At 33.1% G+C, this 23500-nt stretch overlaps 1 protein-coding gene across 2 annotated transcripts in view; it reads right to left on the bottom strand.

Moving 5' to 3' along the window:
- ZNF280D (zinc finger protein 280D) overlaps positions 1 to 23500 on the bottom strand; it is a 103042-nt gene that overhangs the window by 41940 nt on the left and 37602 nt on the right. For both annotated transcript variants that reach the window (XM_087821311.1, XM_016208522.2), the window contains exons 8-14: positions 16801 to 17024; positions 13363 to 13520; positions 12464 to 12564; positions 11278 to 11424; positions 6212 to 6346; positions 4126 to 4433; positions 3515 to 3655 (exon numbers count right to left, since the gene is read on the bottom strand). In XM_087821311.1, coding sequence (XP_087677437.1) covers positions 3515 to 3655; positions 4126 to 4433; positions 6212 to 6346; positions 11278 to 11424; positions 12464 to 12564; positions 13363 to 13520; positions 16801 to 17024 — 1214 coding nt within the window. The remainder of the gene's footprint in view (positions 1 to 3514; positions 3656 to 4125; positions 4434 to 6211; positions 6347 to 11277; positions 11425 to 12463; positions 12565 to 13362; positions 13521 to 16800; positions 17025 to 23500) is intronic.

Below are 23500 nucleotides of genomic sequence, written 5' to 3'. Positions count from 1 at the left end.
CGGTTGGGGCTCAGTGGGGAATTGGGAAAAGGGTATGGAGGGAGTCAGGTTAAATGGAAATGTTTTGGAATAGAATGGATTTGGAGGTTGTATGAGACAAGTGGGAAGCCTATGATAAATGGAAGCTAGAAGAGTGGAATGACCCTTGGTTTAAGAAAACACAAAAGATTTTCCAGTTTGATCCCCTGTAAATTAAGGGCAGAATTAAAGTCCCATTTTGGGCAGCAACATATTTGTCACAGAATAAGAGACATGCCACACAGAAGTATACTGGGAGAAAGAATGCTTGGGCCTGGTTTAGAGGAAATGGAATGTAGGTGTAGACCACTGCAGTAATTGGGAGGCAGAGGTGCAAAATGCAAAATGGCAAATCAAGAGACCTTCATGAGCTTAAGAAACTCAGGACAGTGAGTTATTTCCAGGTGGTGTTCCAGTCACACAGATGATGCCCTGAAAGAATATCTGGGTGGTAGTGTGTGAATTCTGCAGATTATACAATGTTTGCCTTACTTGTGTTTCTTTTAGATGCCAGTGAGTCAAAGGTAAAAATATCTATAAAATAATTAAAAGCATACAGTTGGATCTCAGGAAACTAAGGACTGAATTGGGAAGATTTAAAGTTGAAAGGTAAAAGTGACAGTGATTAAGTTACCAACAAAGGAAATGTAAGAGGTAAAAAATGTTGAAGGAAGAAAAGGCAATGAAATACAAGAGCAGCCAAAAAGGAAGAAGAAAAATAGTGGCAACAGTTTAACAGAAGCTGAGGAGAATAGTTTCAAAAGTGAATGAGCCCAGCTGGCCTGGCTCAGCAGTTGAGCACTGACCTAGGATCCAGGAGATCGTGATTCGATTCCCAGTCAGGGTACATGCCCGGGATGCGGGCTTGATCCCCAGTCGGGGACGTGCAAGAGGCAGCCGATCAATGACTCTCTCATCACTGATGTTTCTATCTCCCTCTCTCTCTCCCCCTCTTCTTCCTCACTCTGAAACCAATAAAGACATTTTTTAAAAAAGTGAATAAAAACAATGTCAAAAACTATGAAATTATGCAGTAAGATTTTTAAAAAGTGAATAAATGTGGTGCATAAGTACATGACAGATAAAGGGGTTAGTTGGCAGGTGGGATGATACTCAAATTTAAGGGTAAAGAAATAAATCACAAATAAGCTAGTAACAACACTTTTTACCAATGTAAAACAGTGAGAGAAAGGCAAGAAATAAGTAGGCAGTAGGGACAACTCTCCCTCATCTTAAAAAACCCCTCAAAATATCTGTAAGCAAAAGAACCTAGTTGAGAGAAGAGATGAGGTAGCAAGTTAACTGAAAAAGGTTGTGGAAGAACTAGAAGAGATAAGGGACAGGGTTAACTTTGTAGAAGTGGAACATCATTGATTTCTGAGATCAATGTGTGGATGAAGGTAATGGGAAAAACATTTGTTCAGATATAAACTAGCTAGGAAAGAATTCTAGAACAGCCAGGATGGTGTGGTTCAATTGGTTGAGCACAGTCCCATGTATCAAGAGGTCATCAGTTCGATTCCTGGTCAGGTCACATGCCCGGGTTTCAGGCTCGACCCCCCCGTAGAGGGGCATGCAGGAGGCAGCTGATCGATGTTCTTTTCTCTCTCTCTCTCAAATCAATAAGAACATTGGGGGAAAAAACAAAAACGAATCCTATAACAAAAACAAAGCAGCAATTAAAACAGATGACCCTGAGGATAAGGTTGACTATAAAGTCAGATGAGTGCTATTGGACTTTGGAAAATGAAGTCAAGCCCTGGCGGGTTTGGCTCAGTGGTTAGAGCATGGCCTATGAACCGAAAGGTCACAGTTTTCATTCCCAGTAAAAGGCACATACCATGGTTACAGGTTCCCCATCCGGTCTGGTCCAGAGCACATGTGGGGGCAACAAATCGATGTGTCTCTCTCACGTTAATGTTTCTCTCTGCACACCCCTCCTCCCTCCCTTCCACCTTCTCAAGAAATCAATGGAAAAAATATCCTCAGGTGAGGATTAAAAAAAAAAAGGAGTCAAAGCCCCAAAGTGATAAGGAAATAGTCATTCAATAGAAATAATCTGTGTATATGAGAGTAAAATGGTACGTGGTAAGAAACGGGGTACAATAACTTAAAAGTTGATGTGAAGTACTGGCACTAAAGAAGTCAGGTACATAACGTTAGGCTAACCAAGTGGGAGGGACGGGGGGACTGTGAGGGAGGCACTGAAGCCATCAAGAAAGGAGAGAGAATTCTTGAAAGGAGCAGCTGATAATCAATTTGGGAGGCAACCAATTGATGTCTCTCTCAAATCAATGTTTCTCTCCCTTTCTCCCCTTCTACTCTCTCTAAAAAGCAATGGAAAAAATATCCTTGGGTGAGGATTAAAAAAAATAAAAAGTAAAAATAAAAATTCACCCTGAAAGATATTTCTGCTAACATAAAGTAACATAAAGGTTATGTTATAATCTATGAGAAAATCACTTTTATTATACTTTAATTCTAACTTAAAACAACAACAACAAACAGCTAGTTTATATCTGAACAATTTTTAAAAAATAAAAATCCAGCCCTCACTGGTTTGGCTCAGTGGCTGGAGCATCGGCCCTCGGACTGAAGGGTCTCAGGTTTGATTCTGGTCAAGGGCAGGTACCTCCCTAGCAGGCTCGAACCCTGGCCCCTGTTGAGGAGCATTTGGGAGGCAACCAATTGATGTCTCTCTCAAATCAATGTTTCTCTCCCTTTCTCCCCTTCTACTCTCTCTAAAAAGCAATGGAAAAAATATCCTTGGGTGAGGATTAAAAAAAATAAAAAGTAAAAATAAAAATTCACCCTGAAAGATATTTCTGCTAATGAGATACAAATGAATGTGGATTGTGAAGGCTTTCTCTGCATAGAGTAAATACTAAGTACTCAAATAATCTTAAGTTGAGTGAATTAATGAAAAAATTCCAACAATGGCATCATAACTAGAAGAGTCTCTCGTTTTACTGACTGAAACAAGGACAGATAGCTTGACAAATAGGTGGACAGACAGATTAGAAGAGAGAGAAAAAGAGAGAGAGAGGGAGAAACAGACTCAATAAAGTTCTTAGCACCGCTGAAAATCCTGGAGTCTCTCAAAGTGACTGCTTTGAAGAGAATAACACTCATGAGATTACATGTATTTGTTTGGTAAATATATTTAAAATATTTACATTTTTATCTTTAAAAATGTTTTTGAAAGTCCTATAGGAAAAAGAAATTCCCATAGAAAATGTATATCTTTAACAGACCTATCCTGATTTCATTAGTCTAAATGTTCTTACAATTTTAGTTACAGTAATTTTATGAGTTACTATGCTGGATACCAGTACCAGGCATTACTGCTATTGCTAGAAATAGAAATTCTCTATTGCTAGATGTTTTTTAGCTCCTTGAAGAGAAAACTTGGTTTCTAATAGGATAACTGTTTTCAAAAACCAAACTTGCTGAATTATAATTCAATTGGTAATTACAGATGTTTAACTCATCTTACCTCATCATATGATTTACATAGGCTTTGCTACAGCTAGTGTTGTATCTGCAAAAACTACAGTGGACATATGTAGGAAAGTGGTTTGCAAAATCTTTTATTTCGGAACAACACTCAATGCACTTGTGAACTCCCCGACGAAACCTTATGGAGATATAAAGAAAATGATAACAATATATTTTAAAACAAAAATAATAAGGGAGTACTTTATTAATGTTCTGTTAATTAAAGCCAAGCTGTTTAAATTAACATATTTTAACACAAACTTTTAACTTGAAAATTTGCTATGGAACAACAGCTAGAATAAGTATAAACAATCTAATATCAGTTAATACTTGTTACTGAAATAAAAGGAATTAACCAATTCAAATGTCACAAGATATAAGCACAACACATAATAATACCAATGTAGTAGATTAATATTATAGGAAAAATATAGTTAAGTACTGTTTAACAACAGTTGTAAAAAAAATACTTTTATTTGCTTGGCCTTTATGCCATAAGTGATAGCATATGAATGTATGAGAGTTGTGTAATACGGTACATTTATAATAAAGGTTTTATTCTTTTATTTAACATTAAATTAGTACTGTATATCAGGAATAAAAGATTACCTTAAGTTCCTCAATGCTGTATTGACTTTACTTTTTCTATTGCTACTAGCCAAAGTGCTTTGTTTTTTTTGCATATTAGAGATTTTTGATTTGAATTTAGATTTACTTCCATTAGGCTTACTTGCAGTAGGTTTACTTGCATTAGATTTAGTTGTAGTAAGTTTACTTGTGTTAGATTTTGTGGGATTTTTAGCAGCTATACTTTTTGTCCTTGGAGGTGAGGCCTGAAGGGTAGAAGTGTTTGCACTAATGGAAGGTGTAGTTGAAGATCCTGATTGAAGAGGTCCAACTGAAGCTCGAATAGTAACCTACAAAAATGAAGATAATATTCACTTTAGAAAATTAACCCTTGAATTAGTATTAAAATATCACCATATAACAAAAAGTTAAATATCAAGTATTTTGAAGAGTAAGTATAAACTATAATTGGATAAGTCTTTCATTTATTTTAAATGTTTAAATGAAATTAAATTTGATGTTTATTTACTTGTAATATTATATTTTTATACTGATATCAGTTAAATGTTGTTATTAATGGGGTAATTAGGAATTATACGAATATTAAAGAGCACATTCTACAGCTATCTTTATGCTCTGTTATAACTAAAAAAATTCACATAGAGGTCAAAATTTAAATCTCAAAGCCTGAAAAGTAACTCTAGAAAGGCCTGTGTTACCCACTGCCCTGCATTACCCACAGTAAATGTGACCTCCTCTTTCCAGGAGCTCATTTGGCAGAATTATGTTTATAAAGATTATGGGAGGGTATCAATTCAATATACTTCATGGAGAGTTTAATAATATTTAGAATTTCCTTAAAGAGAACTAATATAAAACTTATGATTTAGTATTCAAAAATTAAATTAATTGGTTGACAATGGAAAACACAAACACCTGCCAACACTGTCATTAATCGTATGACTATTTTCCCCCCATTTGTATTAGGAACAGCCTATGAGGAAGTCCTATAAAACATGTTTTGGTATCATACAAAAGCAAAGCACTAGGAATCAGAAGACTTGAAGTTAAATCTCTTACTACTCCTTCTTAGCAATGTGGTCTAGAATATGTAACTTACCCTCGCTAAGCTTCTTTACCTATAGTATGGGGCAGTACCTGCCTTGTCTACCTCATCAGACTGCTGTACGAATTAAATAAAAGAATCTATGAAAAAGTATACTGAGAGCCTAACTCTAAGATACTATAAAAACATTTAGTATCATTATTATTAATATTATTATTGCTATTATCATTAATAAGGGAAAATATGAGAGAGGACTGCACTGCTTACATTCGTGTTATGCATGTCTAGTCCCAGCATGGAATGAATGGATTGCAGGGAAGGATGCTGGATAGCTTCTCTTGCTCTAGGTCTTCAGAGCATGGCTTTATATTGTTTAGTTAATTCAAATAACAGACATACCCACATTCAAAGGTAAGTACCCAAAGCCAAATATAAATGTTTTGGGGATTATTTCACTTTGGATTATCCATGCCTCTGTTTCCCTCCACTGGAGCAAATATTCAAGAGCTGACTGTATATAAAGAAGTCAGAAAAAACAGGAATATAAGGCAAAAAGGGAAAGGTAAATTACAATCATCAGTATGCAGTCAGACATGTGTTTGCTCACTTAAAACACATCCAGCAGCAGAACTTACTTCTCTGAGAGTAGACTCAGTAATAACTTCAATAAATATCTAAGAATCTATGGCATTCAAAGCACTATACTAGATGCTGAGGACACAAAGATAAATAAATCATGATTCCTGATCTCAAACAGTTTAGCAAGATAAAACCAATATATACACTGCCCACAAGAATAGCTCAAAAAGCTGCCCAATGGTCCAGGAAACACAGTATCTAGTTGCACTTTTTACAAAGGAATACCATTCTACCACAGCACACACCAACCACCAAAAAAACAATGGTTAGCGTTTTTTCTAAACATAAGAATGAACACTTGAAATTAGTCTTAATAAAAATCAGAAATCATTTCTTAAAGTACTATATTCAATAGATAAAATGAGGGAGGAGTTGATTTCTATTATCATACCATATGTTAAAATACAACATATCTGAACTCACTTTTGTTCCAGGAGGTAATCCTTCCAGCTGTTTAGGTTTTATAAATGTTCGATGATGCTGAGTCTTGTGATCCATTTTCTCTTTGCCTGTCAAAAATTGCAGTCTGCATTTTGTACAACGATGTATTCCTTTTTTCTATTTAGAAAACAGAAAAAAGGAAAAATTTCTACAACCACAAGTCCAGTGTCCTGAAACTGCTCTGATTTAACTTTAATGAAACCTAAATAATTTTTAAAATAGCATTTTATATCTCTCATCATAAATATTAGCAAAGTATTATTTCATTTTCTAAAACACACTTTGCATTAGTATTTGGGTTTCAAAAATGTCTGTTACTGTACAGAAGTTGAACATGAAAGTTTATCAATAGGTTTAATGAAAGTTCTCTCAATAGTGGTATGAAAGCTCTTTTAGTTATAATTTTAAAGTATTTAGACACAGGATACTATGAAAATGAGCCCAGAAAAATATAAATTCTTTCTCATTTTTGCTCTTTCCAGCTGGTTAAAGAAATTCAAATATCTAACCAGACATTGAAAGAAAGTTTTTATGGAAATGCTTATATAAAGCAGTGCTATCTAATAAAACTTTCTTCAATAATGAAAATGTTCTAGAGCTGCATTGCCCAATAAAGTAGCCACTAGCCACATGTAGTTTTACTGAACACCTGAAATGTGCCAAGTACATCTGAGGAACTGGATTTTTAATTTATTTAATTTTAATTTATTAAATCTTAAATAGTCACACATGATTAGTGGCTACTACACTGAACAGTGTGAAAACGGAGAGAGATAAATCAAAACTATATACTTACTGACTGAGATACCTTGACTGAGTCCCTCCTCAAAACCAATCCTGTCATTATGCTATAGATGGGAAACAGGACCCAAGAAACATCTAAATCATTTCCCCATAACTAGTTAGTAATATTGTCAGACTCCTGACCCAGTGTTCCTTTGTACTACATAATATTGACTACAATCTCTACCTATATGCTCTCATTAATTTAAAAATTCTGTATGTATGTACATAAAATTATATATGTATACACATACATACAAACTTAAAATAAATACAAAAGAATGTTTTCTCTAAAGTTGCAATCTGCCAAATAAATCATTACCTTTTAAATATAATCAATCGTTTATAACATTCAAATAAGGTAACATACTGGGAAGTAACTAGCATAGTTACTGGTACACAGCAGGCATTTCATAAGTTCTTTACAAAGTTCAAAGCAATATATAAATATAATGTGTTTGTATTACTATTCTAGCTGCATCTTGAGACTATTTTAGAAGTGTGGTACATTGGATTATGTAATACGTACAGACACCTTAAAGAAATTCACTTATATTTGGCTCAAGGAAGAGGAAAAAGAGAAAACTTGGGCAATAAACAGATACCAAGACAACATCAGGAAGAAAGTTCTCCAGAATCCAGTTCCCAGGAATCTTTTCTATATCTATAATCACTCCTTAGGTTACCTCATCCAGTTTCATGGCTTTAACACCATCTATCCAACTGCTTACTTGACATCACTATTTGATGTCTAATATACATCTCAAATCAACATGGACAAAACTTAATTCTGGATTTCCTCCCTATGCCCCTGGCCCCAAATTTGTTCTTCCCTCAGTCTTCCCCATATGACAGTATGTAAAAACTCCACCCTTGACCATTTATAAAACTCCATTCTTAAGACAAAAAAACTTGGTCACTCTCACACCCCATTAACAAAACCTGTTGGCTTCACCTTCAAAAACTTTCATAATCTTTCCATTTCTCATCACCTCCAACCACTGCTACCGTATCAGTCCAAGTTATTCACCTGGGCTACTATAATAGCCTCCTATCTTCTCCCTGTTATATTCTTTCCTCCCTATAGTCTATTCTCCCCATAGCTGCCAATGCAGTGATATTAAAACTTGGCAGACCTTTCAAGTGCTTATAATGCTCTGAGTCCTGATTCTGGTTGACAAGGCTCTACATGAACTGGCCTACATTCTATTGCTACAATCATATCTCCTACTATTCCTCTTCGTTTACTCTGCTCTAGCCACAACTGGCCTCTTTTGTTTTCTCTGAGTGCCCCAGATATATATTCACTTCACTGCCTACATAATGTTACCTCTCCCAGATTTCCATATGGTTTCCTCCTTTATTTCCTTCAAAGAGGCCTTTTGACCACTCTCTATACAAAACAGCAACCACTCCTCCAACACCTCCTCAATCCATGGCACTTCCTATCCTCTACATTTCCTTCCACAGTAACTATCACCAGCTAGCATGCATATACACTCAAATATAAACACACATATATTTATTATCTTTCTCCACTATAATACAAATTCCAGAAGGTACAAACTTTGTTTTGTTCATTGTTATAAAGTACCTAAAACAGCACTTGACACATAATAAGGCAACAAATAAATATTTGTTAAAGGGATAGTGAGGCAGAAAACAAGAGAGTGGCAGAGAAAATGCGTATGAGCAGCAGGTACAATTTAATTAATTCAAAATGTCTGATGCTTCATTCAATGAACATTTGTCCAGAGTCCTGAGAGAGAATACATTAATCTATTATTCCCTTAGTTGGACACAAGTGTTGAACATCTCTCATGTGTGTGTATGCATTTCAATGTGCTAAGGCTGATAAAGATACTGTACATATTTTTAATAACATGATGTTCAGTCAACAAAAGAAATAGTGATCATTCCGAGGGTAGATAAATAATTGTTTATGCTGAACTTTTTGACAAGCATACTACATTGTTTGGGAGACTTGAGGGATTTAAGGTAATTCTGACTGTATGTATTTTCTGCCCTAATACAGTTAATACCAATGTGAAATCTGACTCTGTGGTAGAGCAACAAAAGGGTGGGCTCTGAAGTCAAATTTTAACTCTGTTTTTTATTAGGTAATGTGACATTGGGCAAGTTACTTTCTCTAAATCTTTGTTTCCTTATCTATAAGTCAGAAATAATAATATACATAGGGTGATTGTAAGGATCAAACAAGATAATGCATGTAAAACACCTGCTGCTGCCATAAACAATTGTATATCTTAACTGCCTATTGTTTTCATTCAAGATCTAATGAGTATAACACATCCAAAATCACTTTCACTATTCTTAGAAGTCATACAAACTGAGTTGTCAGCTCTAAAATCACCCAAGACTAATAATACAACCTCTTCAAGAAAAGTTACAACCAAAATCTTCAAAGACAATATAATGAGCCATAGAGTCAACAATTCTTACTGTCTAGTATCGCACTAATAATGTGTCATCTCAATTACAAGTTTATAATTCTGCTCAGCTAAGGTTTTCCAGTCTTTTGTAAATAATTATATAAATTTTAAAAACCCTGAAGGATGCCTGATTATCCTTCTTATTAACAGATTTTCCCCTCTCTACTGCTGGCTATCTACCTCCTAGGTACTTCAAACAAACAACAACAAAAAACTGGGAACCCAAGGCAAATTAAGACATAAAACTTAGAGTATAAAAACTGACTATAAATCACATAGCCCACATAGTGGGCCCACACGTTTCTTTCATAAGTATCATTCTCCTCACATCTATATTTTACTCTAGAGCTTAGTAAAGCATACGGAAAAAATTGTGTGAAAAACCCCATAATGAAATAGAACTACTATCTTATATCTCATTTTCCCTTTCAAAATTAAAGGCCAAAATTAAAGATTAGATAGAGTTCCAAGAACAGGGTTTCCCAAATTCCGTTCCTCAAGAAAAGTTAATAGGTATTCTGCAAATAAAAGATTCTGTGGCCAAATAAGTTCGGGGAAAAATACATACTTATATCCCTTACTTGGAAATTTATAATGTTTTAGCATATTAAAAGCTCTGAAAAGTCCTGTTTTAAAAAACAGAAAAAACTGTTTTATTTTATAAATTTGGGCATTTACCAAATTTATTTACCAATAACAATGTGGGGGGAAACATCTATTAACACCTGATGGAACATTGTTAAGGAAACCTAGAACAGAAAAATCTTGACAGAGCTTCTCAAGGATGGATAGCATCCCAGTCACAACATAGGTAATTCCAAATTCATCTGGAAATTCTACTTTTACAATCTTTCCCAATTAAAAACCACAAGTCAATTTTTTTATGATTACCTAATGACTGAAATGGAAAGCAAACTGAGCAACCAATAGTGAATAAATTGGCATTCCAATTTAATCAATAATAAAAAATGTAATAGGCTGATTAATGAGGTGCTAAAACTTGGTTACATGATCAGATTCAGTTACATGTTCACCCATTAACTTCTGGGTTTGGCAAAGGCACTAGTGCTCTTTCAAACACTAAAGAACAGATTCAGCATTGCATCAAAATTTTCAGCCCAAAGGATGGTTTAATTGCTTCAGGAAAAGAACCAGTAAGCAAAAAATCAGAATTCAAGAGAAGGGTATAAGCACTAATGCTGGGTCCCAAAAATTACATAGCAGAACTGGCAGAAGTCATGAACAAAACAAGTTATGACCTAAACATAGTTCTTTGGCAGTGTTCATATATCCAGTATAAACATCATTACTGTTTCCTTTATCACTGGCAGCTATAAAAGACAACTCCTGGTCAATGATGACAACATGTCTTCTCATAATAAGGGGGCTAGAATGTAGAAACAAAGTAGTAAGAGAAAGAGGAAAATAAGATTATGAGTTCCCCCTCTTTTCTTTCTCAGTTCAAATTCATCTTTTCCCATGCTCCTGTTATCTACCTTCAAAATTCCATAGCCACTCTTAGACCCTGAAATATCTGATCTTTTGGATATTCCACTCATCTTCCCTTTTTTCCTTCAATCCTTAAGTTTCCTATTTCTAGCTACCTTTCAGAATTTTCAATTATGAGCCACAACACCACCAGAAATGAAGCAAGGTAAAGTAGAAGTTTCATAAGTAATTCAACACAAACTGCAAATTAACAGTGTCATTTGGAACAATATCACTTCCCTTGTAGAACAAATATAACCGTGTTTCTAAGTCATAATCTATCTTTTCGCTAAAACAACATGAACTATGAACGGGTAATCTCACCTGATGCTTCATATAATGATGCATATAGGGTGTCGCAATTTTAATAACTTTGAGGCAAAATGGACATAGCAAGTTCTTAGTGTTTTCATGGGATGCTCTGAAATGAGTTTCTACATCAGAAAATGATGACGATCTATAATTGCAAACCTACAAATAAAAAGAATGTTTAGCTTAAAGTGAAAATTTATATAATACACAATTACCAAGTAACAATAAATCATTTATTTATAAAAACATTATGTACAACTAATTCAGCTGTGATGCCTACACAACCAAGAATCCCATTAATGCAAGCACTAGAAGATAATCTCTGAGACAGAAAAGTTATCTTTCAAAGTTTAGGAATATTTCCCAAAATATAACTAGAGTCCCTTCTTTTCATTAGATGTTTTTATCTATTACCTCCTATCCTGACTTGAATTTTCAAGCTCTGACACCTCTTGTCCTATAAAGTTTTTTCTGCTACGTAAATCAGCATCTTCCTTTAGATTATAAATTGCCCCCAGTCTGTGGCAATGGCAATGGCAATGGCAATGGCAATTTATTTTTATCTTGCTTTCCTATTCCTTCAAATTCTGGAAAAATACTAGGCCCAGAGCATTTTGTAGTACCCTCTGTATCTAAAATCATTTATTTCCCTTGTATACCTATATTCTTCCCTATATGGTAAGATAAGTCCATATGTTTATCTTTTCCCCACAGGGCTTTTCTTTGTCCAGTACAGGAATGAGTCAACAATGGTTTGTGGGACAATTCCAACTCTCTACTGACCCCATATACAATACATGGAATTATGTCACAGGGCTTTCTACTAATAAGTTATTTACAGGAGGGATTTTAATTTTAATAACAAATTTTATCTAAATGGTTAGAAAAATAAAAGAATGTATTTCATGACAAAAGAAAATTACATGAAATTAGAATTTCAGTGTCTATAAATAATGCTTCATTGAAACACAGACACATTCATTCATTTACTTATTGTCTATGGCTGCCTTTGTGTTATAATGGCAGAGTTGATTAGTTGCAACAGAGATCGTATGACACTTAAAGCCTGAACATTTATTATCTTCCCCTTTATAGAAAATACTTGCTGACTTCTGGCCTAATAGGTTTAAATCTTATAACCAAAACAACAGAAACCAAACCAAACAAACACTAAGTACACAATAAAAAATGTGTATACCTGGCAAATATATGGCATTTCACCGGGTTTATGATTGTCCTTCATATGTTGTAAAAGAATATGCTCTGTTTCAAATGATAATTCACAGATTTTGCAAATGGCTAAAAGTGTGGGGGGGAAGACATTACATCATTTCAAGATATATATATATGTATACACACGCGCAAACACATATCAAATCATCATGTTGTACATCTGAAACTAATCTAATGTTATGTCAATTATACTTCAAAACATTTTTTTAATTTTTGTAATAAAGTATCCTCGTGAGGCAAAGATAGATATATATATATATATATATATATATATATATACACACACACAATTATTTTATGCATCTAATAACAATAATAATAGCAGAATTGGTGGTGGTGGTGAACAGTCACTTATACAGTTAACTATGTTCTAAGCACTTTACTTATATTACCTCACTTAATGCTCATAACAACATATGAAGTAGGTATTTCTATTATCCCCATTATTTAAAATATTAAGAGTAACTTGCCTGAAATCACACCGCTGTATTAAGAGGAAGATCTGGGACTGGAACCCAAGTGGTCTAGCTCTAAAATCTATGATTTTTAACTACCATGGTAGTTACTTTTCTCATTCAAGTTTAATAATGGGCACTGATATCATATTTTAAAATTAGGATCTGAAGCTCCTAATTTAGCCCCCCCACATATAACGCTCAGGTTATTTACCTTAATTACTTACAAGAGTGACTATAATTTTTGTAACTAATTTTATTTAAAATTTATATTCGTTGAAATGTAACGTTTTCCATTTTACCCTCAAATTCCAAAGTCTTTTTCTTATTCTTATTCTAACAAGCTTAAGGTTTTCTCAGAATTAATACTGACAAAAATCAATATATTCAATACTTAAATGTAACTTACTAGAAAATTCATGGGGGGTGTGTGTGCTTTCAATGTGACACTGCAGTTGAAATGGTGTGGGAAACTGACGGTAGCAGTGCTGGCAGGTGGTGTGGTTTTCCCAGCTTTCACTGCTCTGCTTCTCAAGTTCCAAATGGTGTTTCATGTGGTTCATAAACCTATAAATGATTGTCAGCAGGTGCAAAATTCAGATTTAAAAACAAAAGTCTCACAAATAAGCATCTGAATCTTAGACTATAGATATATCACTCAAAATAAAATCTCGAAAGCCTTAAATTCCTCTAGAAAAGTGTGCACTTTAGTCACTTTCATTAAGTGACTAAATAAACATCTTATCTTTGTTTTAAAAATCCATTAATGTAATTAACCTGAAATATCACTAATTTGCTCTAACTTAATTTCAGATTATCAAAATGTTTTCTTAAGGTGAAACAGCAGGCTTCTTTTCCATACATGAAACACTATTTACATTTTTCAATAAAATACTGAAAGGAAGGAAACCCACCACCAAAAGCAGCTAGGGTCATGAGAGTAATCTTTTAAGGCTGTGAAGATATACAATAGATTCCATTGCTTAAAAGACAAATTACTGGTATTTTTACTTGTGTCTTCGTTTCTAAATGCATGTAGTAGCAATTTTAATGCCTACAATTACAAGAACCTTTTGTTTTATTTAATGATACTGGTTTACTGTTAGCACAGACTGTTCGTTTTAACTTGCAGACTGTGCCCTTTGTAGGCAAAGTCCATTTTTCAGTTTTACATTCTGCTATTTCAGCTTCCCTAAAAGGCTTCTTATGAGCAGGAACTATGACCTTCAACAGCAGAGAGTGCAATATAAAAGGGAATACCCATTTAAAAGAGCTTACTAAAGCTTTTTGCTGTAGTTGAAAGTAAAGTTATTCAATCAAAATAGCAATTTTTAGACTGGGGAAACTATTAACAATTATTCACTTTGAGTCCGTAAAAGAAGTAATCTTAAAACAAAGTGATGATGTCATCAATCTGGATAGCAAGCATCATGAAGGCAGTAACATTTACCATAACACACCCACAGCACTACTTCTCTCTAGACTAGGCTAAGACATACCTCAAAACACCTTTTTGCCCTCCTTTGGTTTTAATACAGCTCTATGAACATCTACAGAAAATCCTAGTCTTGGCTAAGTACACAGAGAGAAAAGAGAGCCATTAAAATTTCAGCTCACAACTTTCAGCAATGAAAGTGTATCTATATAAAATAATCTCTTTAACTAGCAAGCTTTCTCTGAATTATTATATGAGCCCCCATCAGGAGCTCATACTACTTAAAACAACATATGGAAATGAGGGAAACAAAAAAATCCAAACTTCTTGCAAGGATGTTCACAGAATAAAATAAACCTAAGTGTTTTTGGTGACAATGTAGGGGGGGAAAATACCATACCACACAATATGTTCATAGGGCAGAGAGGAGGAACCTATATCTATCAGTTTCTCACCATTCTCTACAAACATCAATTTGCTTTCCATTTTTTTACTATTAAGGTAAAATACTATTTAACATATGTAACTTCTTTTATTACCATGTGTTTCAGTAAGGTTACATTTACTAAACAATCAGTATTTCAAAAAATGCTCAATTCCTGGATGTTATCAAATGTCGTTGCTTAAAATGTCTATATATTCTGATATTCTAGAAATATGTAACTAGCCTTCTGAAACAATAAAAAAGAAATACTTTAAATGGGATAATCTTAAAGGAAAAGCCAAAAAACTGTTGCTGAAATAACTTCCAACATAAGATACATAATATTTTGGTACAACAAGGAACTAAGTCAGTGAACCATATTTCTATGCAATTTACTATATTTACTAACATAACTTTTCTGGTGTACTTTACTATTAAAATGGTAAGAATAGGGAAACATGTAACCTAGTTCTAGCGTAATATTGTTTCAGTGTTATATGACAAAGTACAGTATCTCTTCTGTTAAAAAGCTAGGACCGTTATCTATTGATGGCTGTCAAAGTTTAATGAAACGAGATAAATGTGAAAAGTCATATGAAATAATATATGTGAAAGAATTTTGAAAATTAAAACACTACCATAAACAAAGCATTAATAATTGCTATAGAAGTATAGCACAGTGTATTTCAGGATTTTTCTGTTTCTTTTTGAAACCAAGAGGAACTGACAGAAAAATAAAATAGACACTGGGTCCAAAAGTAACCTACTGATGCCTAAGAATGCTAATTATAAATAATAGTTATCAAGGGTAAAGATAAAAAGGCATATTTATATATGTTTGTGTATACACACACAGCCTCACCTAAGGGAAGTACACTAATGTTTACAACTTACTTTGAAATGCATACACAAAAAAATAGTTTGAAGGAAGGATGAATAGATATTTGTTAAATGTTAATGATAGAATCAAGGTGATAAGTATACAGGTGTCCACTGTAAAATTGTAAAAACGTTGCTGAATGTTTAAAAATATTTTATAATAAAATTATGGAAAAACCACCTTACCTAATATACATGTAAAGCTATATAACCAATGAAAAATATTGATCAATATATCTTGTTACTTTGCTCTTGTTACTAACTCATTTATAGTATGACAGCTACTAATTTGCCATGTAACACAAAGATTACAAAGTATGAGTTCCTAAATTTTAAAGCATACATGTATAAAATCTTCAAAATTCCACTGAAAATTAAATCTCTACTATTTAAAGGGGTTAAATTTTAAAATAAAGCAGATATTCTTCCTAGAACTGCTACTTTTTTAAAGAAGGTCACTTTTTCTGCAAGGTAAATGTTCTAAAAATTATAAACATCAACTGAAAAATTTGAGTATTAAATAAAATTCATATGGAGAAGGCAAATTGGGCAAAACATAAAGAAGTGGTTCTGCCTGGCTGGCATGGCTCAGTTGTTGAGGGTCAACCTATGAACCACAAGGTCACAGTTCAATTGCCAGTCAGGGCACGCACCTGGGTTGCGGGCTCAATGCCCAGTAGGCGGCACACGGGAGGCAACTGATCAATGATGCTCTCTCACCACTGATGTTTCTCTCTCTCCCTCTCCTGCTGTCTAAAATCAATAAAAAAATTTTTAAAAAAGGTTCTTATAAAGAATAAAATTCAAAAGCAACTAAAAATAAAAATTATCTCATAAAAATTCCTAGATCACAGATAACATAGGAGAAAAAAGTTAATTTTGCTTTATTTGAAATAATATTCATCCTTTCTTAAGTTATTTTAAAGAAAAACAAGTAACTCCAGGAGTCAACTCTAAAATAAGAAAGGACAAAAGCTTTTCAACAGCTTTTGTTCTTAGTAGAAAGTGTTAAAAATCTAGAATGGCACAGAAAAATATAAGATGAACATAAAATTTTTACCTGCAGCATTCCAATTTTCAAATAGAAATAAAAATAAGTATTTACATACCTAATATTATTTTTAAGAATTTTCAAGCAACTGAAGCATTTAAAGGTTGTATGAGTCTTCTGTTCTTCCTGGGCATCTCCTTCATGCTTTCCATAATAAAAGTCATTAACTAACATGATCAATTTTCCTTTCTCTGAATCAATAGTCTTATTTTTATTTTCTGTACTTGAAAATTCTGTTTTAGCCAGTCCCAAAAAGTTATTTATCATGTCTGGACAACAGTACTGAAAGAGAAAAAAATAGAAGCCTTATTTATCCTTTAAAAAAAACAGATACCAAAAAAATTTTCTGTGTTTACATTTAAGGCCAGATCATGTAAAACTATGCTTGGTAATATAGCTGGAAAAATATTCACCAAAAGTTCGTGGTGCATATACATAGTCTAAAAAAATTCAAACAATAAACATCTATGACCTTCAACAAAAAAAGAAAAACCTTTAAGTCAGGACTTGCCTAAAAGTGTTTTCCTTGCAATTTACCGTTTCAGATGTATTTTTTAAGTAATAATTTAAATACTGAAATTAACTAAACTAAAAATCATTCACTCCATGTCCATGTCAAGATATAGAAAGGAAAATGTATATGTTAATTACCAAGTGACACAGTAAATTTCATAATATCTGGTTGGAACTGGACATTGAGCACAGCTAACCTGCAATTCCTCATATTCAAGGTGCTATATATAAAATGTATGGGGGAGAAAAGAAAGAAGCATCAATTATGTCTTGAAAACTTAGTTACATCTTGAAACCTAGAATGATTAAATATTTGATGGGGAAATTTAGTTCCTCATGAGTAAAACAAGATGTTACATAAACTGGTTTTAATGTGGAACACTTTCATACATGAGCTTTTCCCCCCAACAAAATGTAACTAATTCATTTACATAATTTTTAAGTGTAGAATTTCTTTATGGCAGAGTTTCTCAGAGGAAGACCTGCATTAGAAAAACCAGAAGTGCTAGTCAAAATGCTAATTCCTGGGCCTACTTCAGACCAATAAACCACACTATCAAGAGGTAGACCCCAGAAATCTTTATTTTTTAACAGCCATGCAGGTAATTCTTTTATAACATAAACCAACTGACTTAAACACTTCCTAAATGCGTTATTTAGTAAATCAGTAGTTACATCAGAGAGTTTGAAAATCTAAAAGCAGCTCTATTCCATTTCTAAGACAACAACATTCACTTCCTCTCCTGTCACAATGAAATGTTAAATCATCAGTAAACATTCTGCATCACATGAGAAGCTGGGCCTCTGATCCAAAACAGACCTATAGCATTTCCTTCAATTGCACTTATTTTGTTCACTTGTCAATTTTAAATCCTATAAAAGAAACCTCTGGCCCCCCAAAAAAGCCCATGAAATCTAAAATACATCGGAAAAAGAGGGGGGAAATAATGAATAAAATAGACCTAAAATGGGGGATAAAATTTACATTTAAGAGTTAGGTTGCACCATAAACTAAATCAGGGTAGATACATTAGTTCTCTAATACAATATGATCCTCTGCAGTCCACTACTAAGAATAAATACAACTGAAATGAAACCACAACAAAAAGAGGAAAATGAAAAAGGCTTTTCTGTATTTTCTAGATTCTTCTTGAGACACATAATATTTAAGAGCTCAAACTTAAGAAAGTCAAATTATTTCTAAGGAGACTTTTGCCAGGCTAAGTTTCTTCTTAAAAGTACTGTTTTGACTTTAGGTATAAATGGAGAAAAAGGTGGTTCAGAGTAAATCTACCAGCACCATCAGAAAAACCATTCAAAATGTATGTCTTACTACAAATGATATTATCAGTAGCATCAGTCTGACGAACTCTTCACCTTATCTAGTTTTACTAGAGAGGATCTCAAACAATGAGAAAAAATTACAATGCATAAAAATGATGTAATACAGGATAGTCTTCCCAATTAGAAATGTGGAAAATCTTATATACTCAAACATTAAATCTGGCTTTCAGACTGTAAAAGTTATTCTGAGTCATATCTGATACTTGATCCTTTTCTGAAATCTAAACAATAATCTAGTAATCTATAGAAGAGTGTGAAAGGTTTACATTCTTTAAAAATGTCTAGTTTGGTCCATCTATAAAAGTTAAATTTACCCTAAATACCCATAAATTATGATATGTATAATAGATGATCGATTGCTTGCTGGTTTGGGGGTTTTTTTACAGAAAAGATAGAATCGGATTTTTAAAATAAAAATACATTCACAGTATCTTTTAAACAAGGTTTCATATTCCTATAAAATAGCTAAATTGATAAACTACTGACAACTAAGAATGGACAAGATGAATTGAAATAGGTTAAAGGATTAATAACTGAGAGGACAGCAAAATATCCTAAACAAAATATTCAAAAGGGAAGGCAGCAACTGAATAAATGAGAACTAGTTTTAGATTTAAGGTTTTATAGGACAGGGTAAGTTATGGATGGCATGCCTGACCTATAGTCCAGGATCAACTGGTCATCTTGATAAAGCCCTAGCCCTTCAATATTACCCCTGGTTTATCCCTTCTTTTCCTGGGTTAGACATTCTGCAACATTAAAAACTTTATTGCCATATTCTACAATCTGACAAGTAGCAGACACTATCTAAACATCATTCTCATTTTCATTCCTCCCAGTTGATAGACCATGTTCTGTTGCTTTGTTAGTACCAAACAATTTAGGTAAGATTTTCAGAGCAAAGAAGGTGGACACCATTTTTAAATAGTAAAATAGAACTTCCCCATATGATCATCCTACATAAGTCAACATTTTCCCCTTTCCTTCTGGGATTCACCCAAAAGCCACAACAACCAAATTCTAAAAATTGTATTTTCATTGAAACTAAGCAGCAGATAAAATCCAGACTCCACAATATATGAAAGCAATACTCAAAGCAGCCAAGTTCAGACAGAAAACATGGAGTCTGAAGTAGATCAGAGCAGTCAAAAGAGCCCAATAGTGACAGATCTTAGAAAGCCTCAGCAAAAATATACATTCTAAAGGTGAAAAACACATACTAAAGTACAAAGCTATATCCTTTGTTTGCAAAAATGGGTATAGAAGCTGGCACAAGAAGGATGGCAGAAGTCCCCCAGGCCTCATTTGGTACAGAGAAGTAAAACAGGCAATGCTACATATAAAATCAAACACACAAGTCACACTTTCAGGAAGCCTTTTATCCAGCAAAGAGTAGTACGCTGTGAGATTATCCTGGTAACCTATGCTTTCCAAAAGGAGCCCTGCACAAAACAGCTAGCCCAAGAAGTCTAATTTGTTCAATGATAGGAACTTATAGCTAAACAAAAATATCTTAAGATACAAAGGAGGAAAATGTAAATTTCTGACAAAAAAACTACAGAGCAGATGCTACCAGGCTAACATTTTTGCCTCAATTTGTAAAAAAAAAAATAAAGCAATTATGTCTATTTGGAAGATCACAGGGGCAAGAGGAGATGGCAAGGCAAAAAGAAGATATAAAAAAGTGGCAAAATTGAGGGGGGAAATCAACTTAGAGAGATAGAGACAAATTAGAATGGAATATAGTGGTGAATACACACTGGAAAATAAAATAAAATAAATGACACAGGCTAGTAATAAGAAAAGCATATAATTTTTTTTTTAAAGAAAGAGTTAAAACTATTAGAAAGAAAATGACAAATATGCAAGACCAAAAACATCAAACAAATATACTGGACTACACCCCCTGCCAAACAAAAGCAAAAGATTATGTAATAAATATTTAAAAATACAAATCAAGAAAACTGCACTAAAATAAAGGAAGACACCAGTATACAAGTTGAAAGAACATGTCTTTTGACATGTTGAAGACTGACACAAAATTCCCAGCACTAAGTCAGGTTAATATAAAACTATCAGTCTTCCAAAATAATAAATCTTGTGAACAGCAAGGCCAAAACGTCAAATCACTTATGAAGGGCAAAATAATTCAGGCTTATCCCGGATTTCTCAACAGCAACATTCAATGTTGTAAAACTGGAGCACACCACCAAGATCTTCAGATTGGGATCCAACTTACTTTATATCTGACCAAACTTTTATAAGAATGGACTACAGTGAACACGAAAGAACTCAAAGAATGCTGTTCCCAGGAACTTCTCCAGGAAATTACTAGAGAATAAACTTCAGCCAAACAAGAAATAACCAAAGAAACCATGACAAAAAAACTGATGATGAACACTAAAGGATTCAGACAAATGTGGAAATAAGGTTAAGAAAATCGAATGCAAATGTAACATACCCTGACAACGGAAAAATGATACATCCAACAAATAAAAACTGGGAGGAGGTAAAAGGACAGTGAATATGAGGTTGAGATAGTTCAGAGACTGTCACATACATGCTAGCAGCACATTAAGGAATGTTATTTAGAGCTATCAAATAAAGTAGTATAAGTATGAGCATTTTTAATAGTACAAAGGTAGACTCTCAGGTAAAATCAGGTAGGAGAGGAGATGTAAGGATAATCCAACAGGTTAAGAATAAAAAATTTAATGCTACTTTAAACAATTTTAATAGTAGAGAATGGCCAAAGGATAGAAGACTACTGGAATTATATTAATGTTAAAATTATGAGGATAAACAAGAGAACAAAAACAAAACTTCCCTAAAAATCCAAACTACATATATTTATACAAAGCGACCACACAGTGAAGAGACTTTTTCAAAAAACAGGATAACAAAAAAATTGTGACAGAACCAAGACCAAATAAATCTATCATATCAAAAAGTATGTTTAATAAATAAATTTAACTCAACTACTAAAACAAAAAAGATTTTTATATAGGATCACAAAGGAAACAACAAATCTGCTGAAGCAAGATATACTTAAAACAGTGATTCAGAAGTTTTGAAAATAAAAGGATAAACAAAGAATGTATGTATCAGCAAATGGAAACCATAAGGAAATAAGAATTGTAAACCTAAAAAGGCATTAAACATTATGACAAAAAAAAGACATTTTATAAACATGCTGAAGGATGCATTTACAACACAGTTATGAGTTAGATTTTATTGCAAACAGCAGCAACAATCTTAAAATGGAAGTATACAATATAGCAAAGAAAATACTGGTAATTAAAGATGTAGACTGAGATATTGTGCTTCTCAATCCATGACAGATCAAGCAGGAAAAAATAAATGAAGATATAAAAATATAAGTAATGTAATTAATAAGCTAGATCTGATTGATAATATAAAATTCCATACCCCTAAAAAAAATACAGTATACCTACTTTTAAGTTTCCATGTAACATTAAATTGCCCATACACTTTTCAAAATGGAAAAAGTTACTTGTGAGAACTTGGGCTTCATTTGCTAGCTATAAAAAAATGAGAGAAAAATGCCTATCTCAAAGACTTTTCTAAGAATTAAATAAAATAATGTATTTAAAGCTTAGTAGTCTCAGATTATTCTTATTACTGTAGAATATTTGACTTATGTTTTATATATTCTTCATTTAAAAAACATTTCTGTGGTACAGCAAAAACCATTTACAATCTAAAAATTATTTTTTCAAAATGGAAATTATTTATTTTAAATATTTATTTTTATTTTTTATTTATTGATTTTAGAGAAAGAGGAAGGGAGGGGGGAGAGAGAGAGAGAAACATTGATTTGTTGGTTCCACTTACTTACCCAATCATTGGTTGATTCTTATATGTGCCCTAACTGGGGATTGAACCCACAACCTTGGCGTATGGGGATGATGCTCTAGCCAAATGAGCTACCCACTCAGGGAAATTCAAAATGGAAATTATTATAATACTAAAACTTTAACTGATATATAAAATGCGTAAGCTAGAAGGTAAAAACTCTACATACTTTTAAACCTCCCTGTCCTAAGGTAACTATGATATAAACACACAATAAATTATCATATTAGAGTCAACTTAGTTCAATATATCTTAGAGACCTTCTGATATCATTATCTATTATAGAAATTCATCTTTTAAAAAATGCTGCATAAGGTTCTATTATATGAATATTGTATGAAGTTTTTATTGTTTCTAATATAGTAATCACAAATTATGTTATAATACATTTTGGAAGTAAAGCTACATTTTGGAAAACAATTGCCAGTTTCCCCAGGTACAGAATATGTATAATATGGTACAACTTGTATAGGTACATAAGAGACGGGTAAGATTTTTCATTTGTATGCCTTTGTAAACTGTTATAGTTTTAATCATATGACAATTATCTACTCAAATAATTAAATAAAGATAACAAAAGAATTTAACCCTTCTATTTTTATCCCATCCAAATTGCAAAATATTAAAAAATCAGGTATCTCATCAAAACGTAACATAGATAGGAAAACTGAAAGCACTTGTACAGGTTAATTCTCATATAAGAACAAAGCACAATGTACAGTTATCAGGGATTACTCTAGGAGCTGGAATTACTGACAGTCAAAATATAGTGTTGAACATGAATAGACTGTATTTATAATTCTAAAAATGTTACCTTTTTTCTACATTTTTAATAAAATGTTAAATTTCAAAAAAAATTGTCAATGTCTGAAATAGTGAGCAAGAACTTTTCCTTAGTTATTTCTCCGGCAACTGCATCCTTCTCTTTCCTTTTCTTCATATGATCTACACTGCCTTTTTTTTTTTCTTTTACCCCTTCCTGACATTTATACTGGGCATGTAGAGAGAATATAGGCTATCTTTAC

This window comes from Miniopterus natalensis, chromosome 1 (genome assembly GCF_054644295.1).
Source record: "Miniopterus natalensis isolate mMinNat1 chromosome 1, mMinNat1.hap1, whole genome shotgun sequence".
Lineage (NCBI taxonomy): Eukaryota > Metazoa > Chordata > Mammalia > Chiroptera > Miniopteridae > Miniopterus > Miniopterus natalensis.
This window is presented reverse-complemented; position numbering and strand designations above follow the sequence as displayed.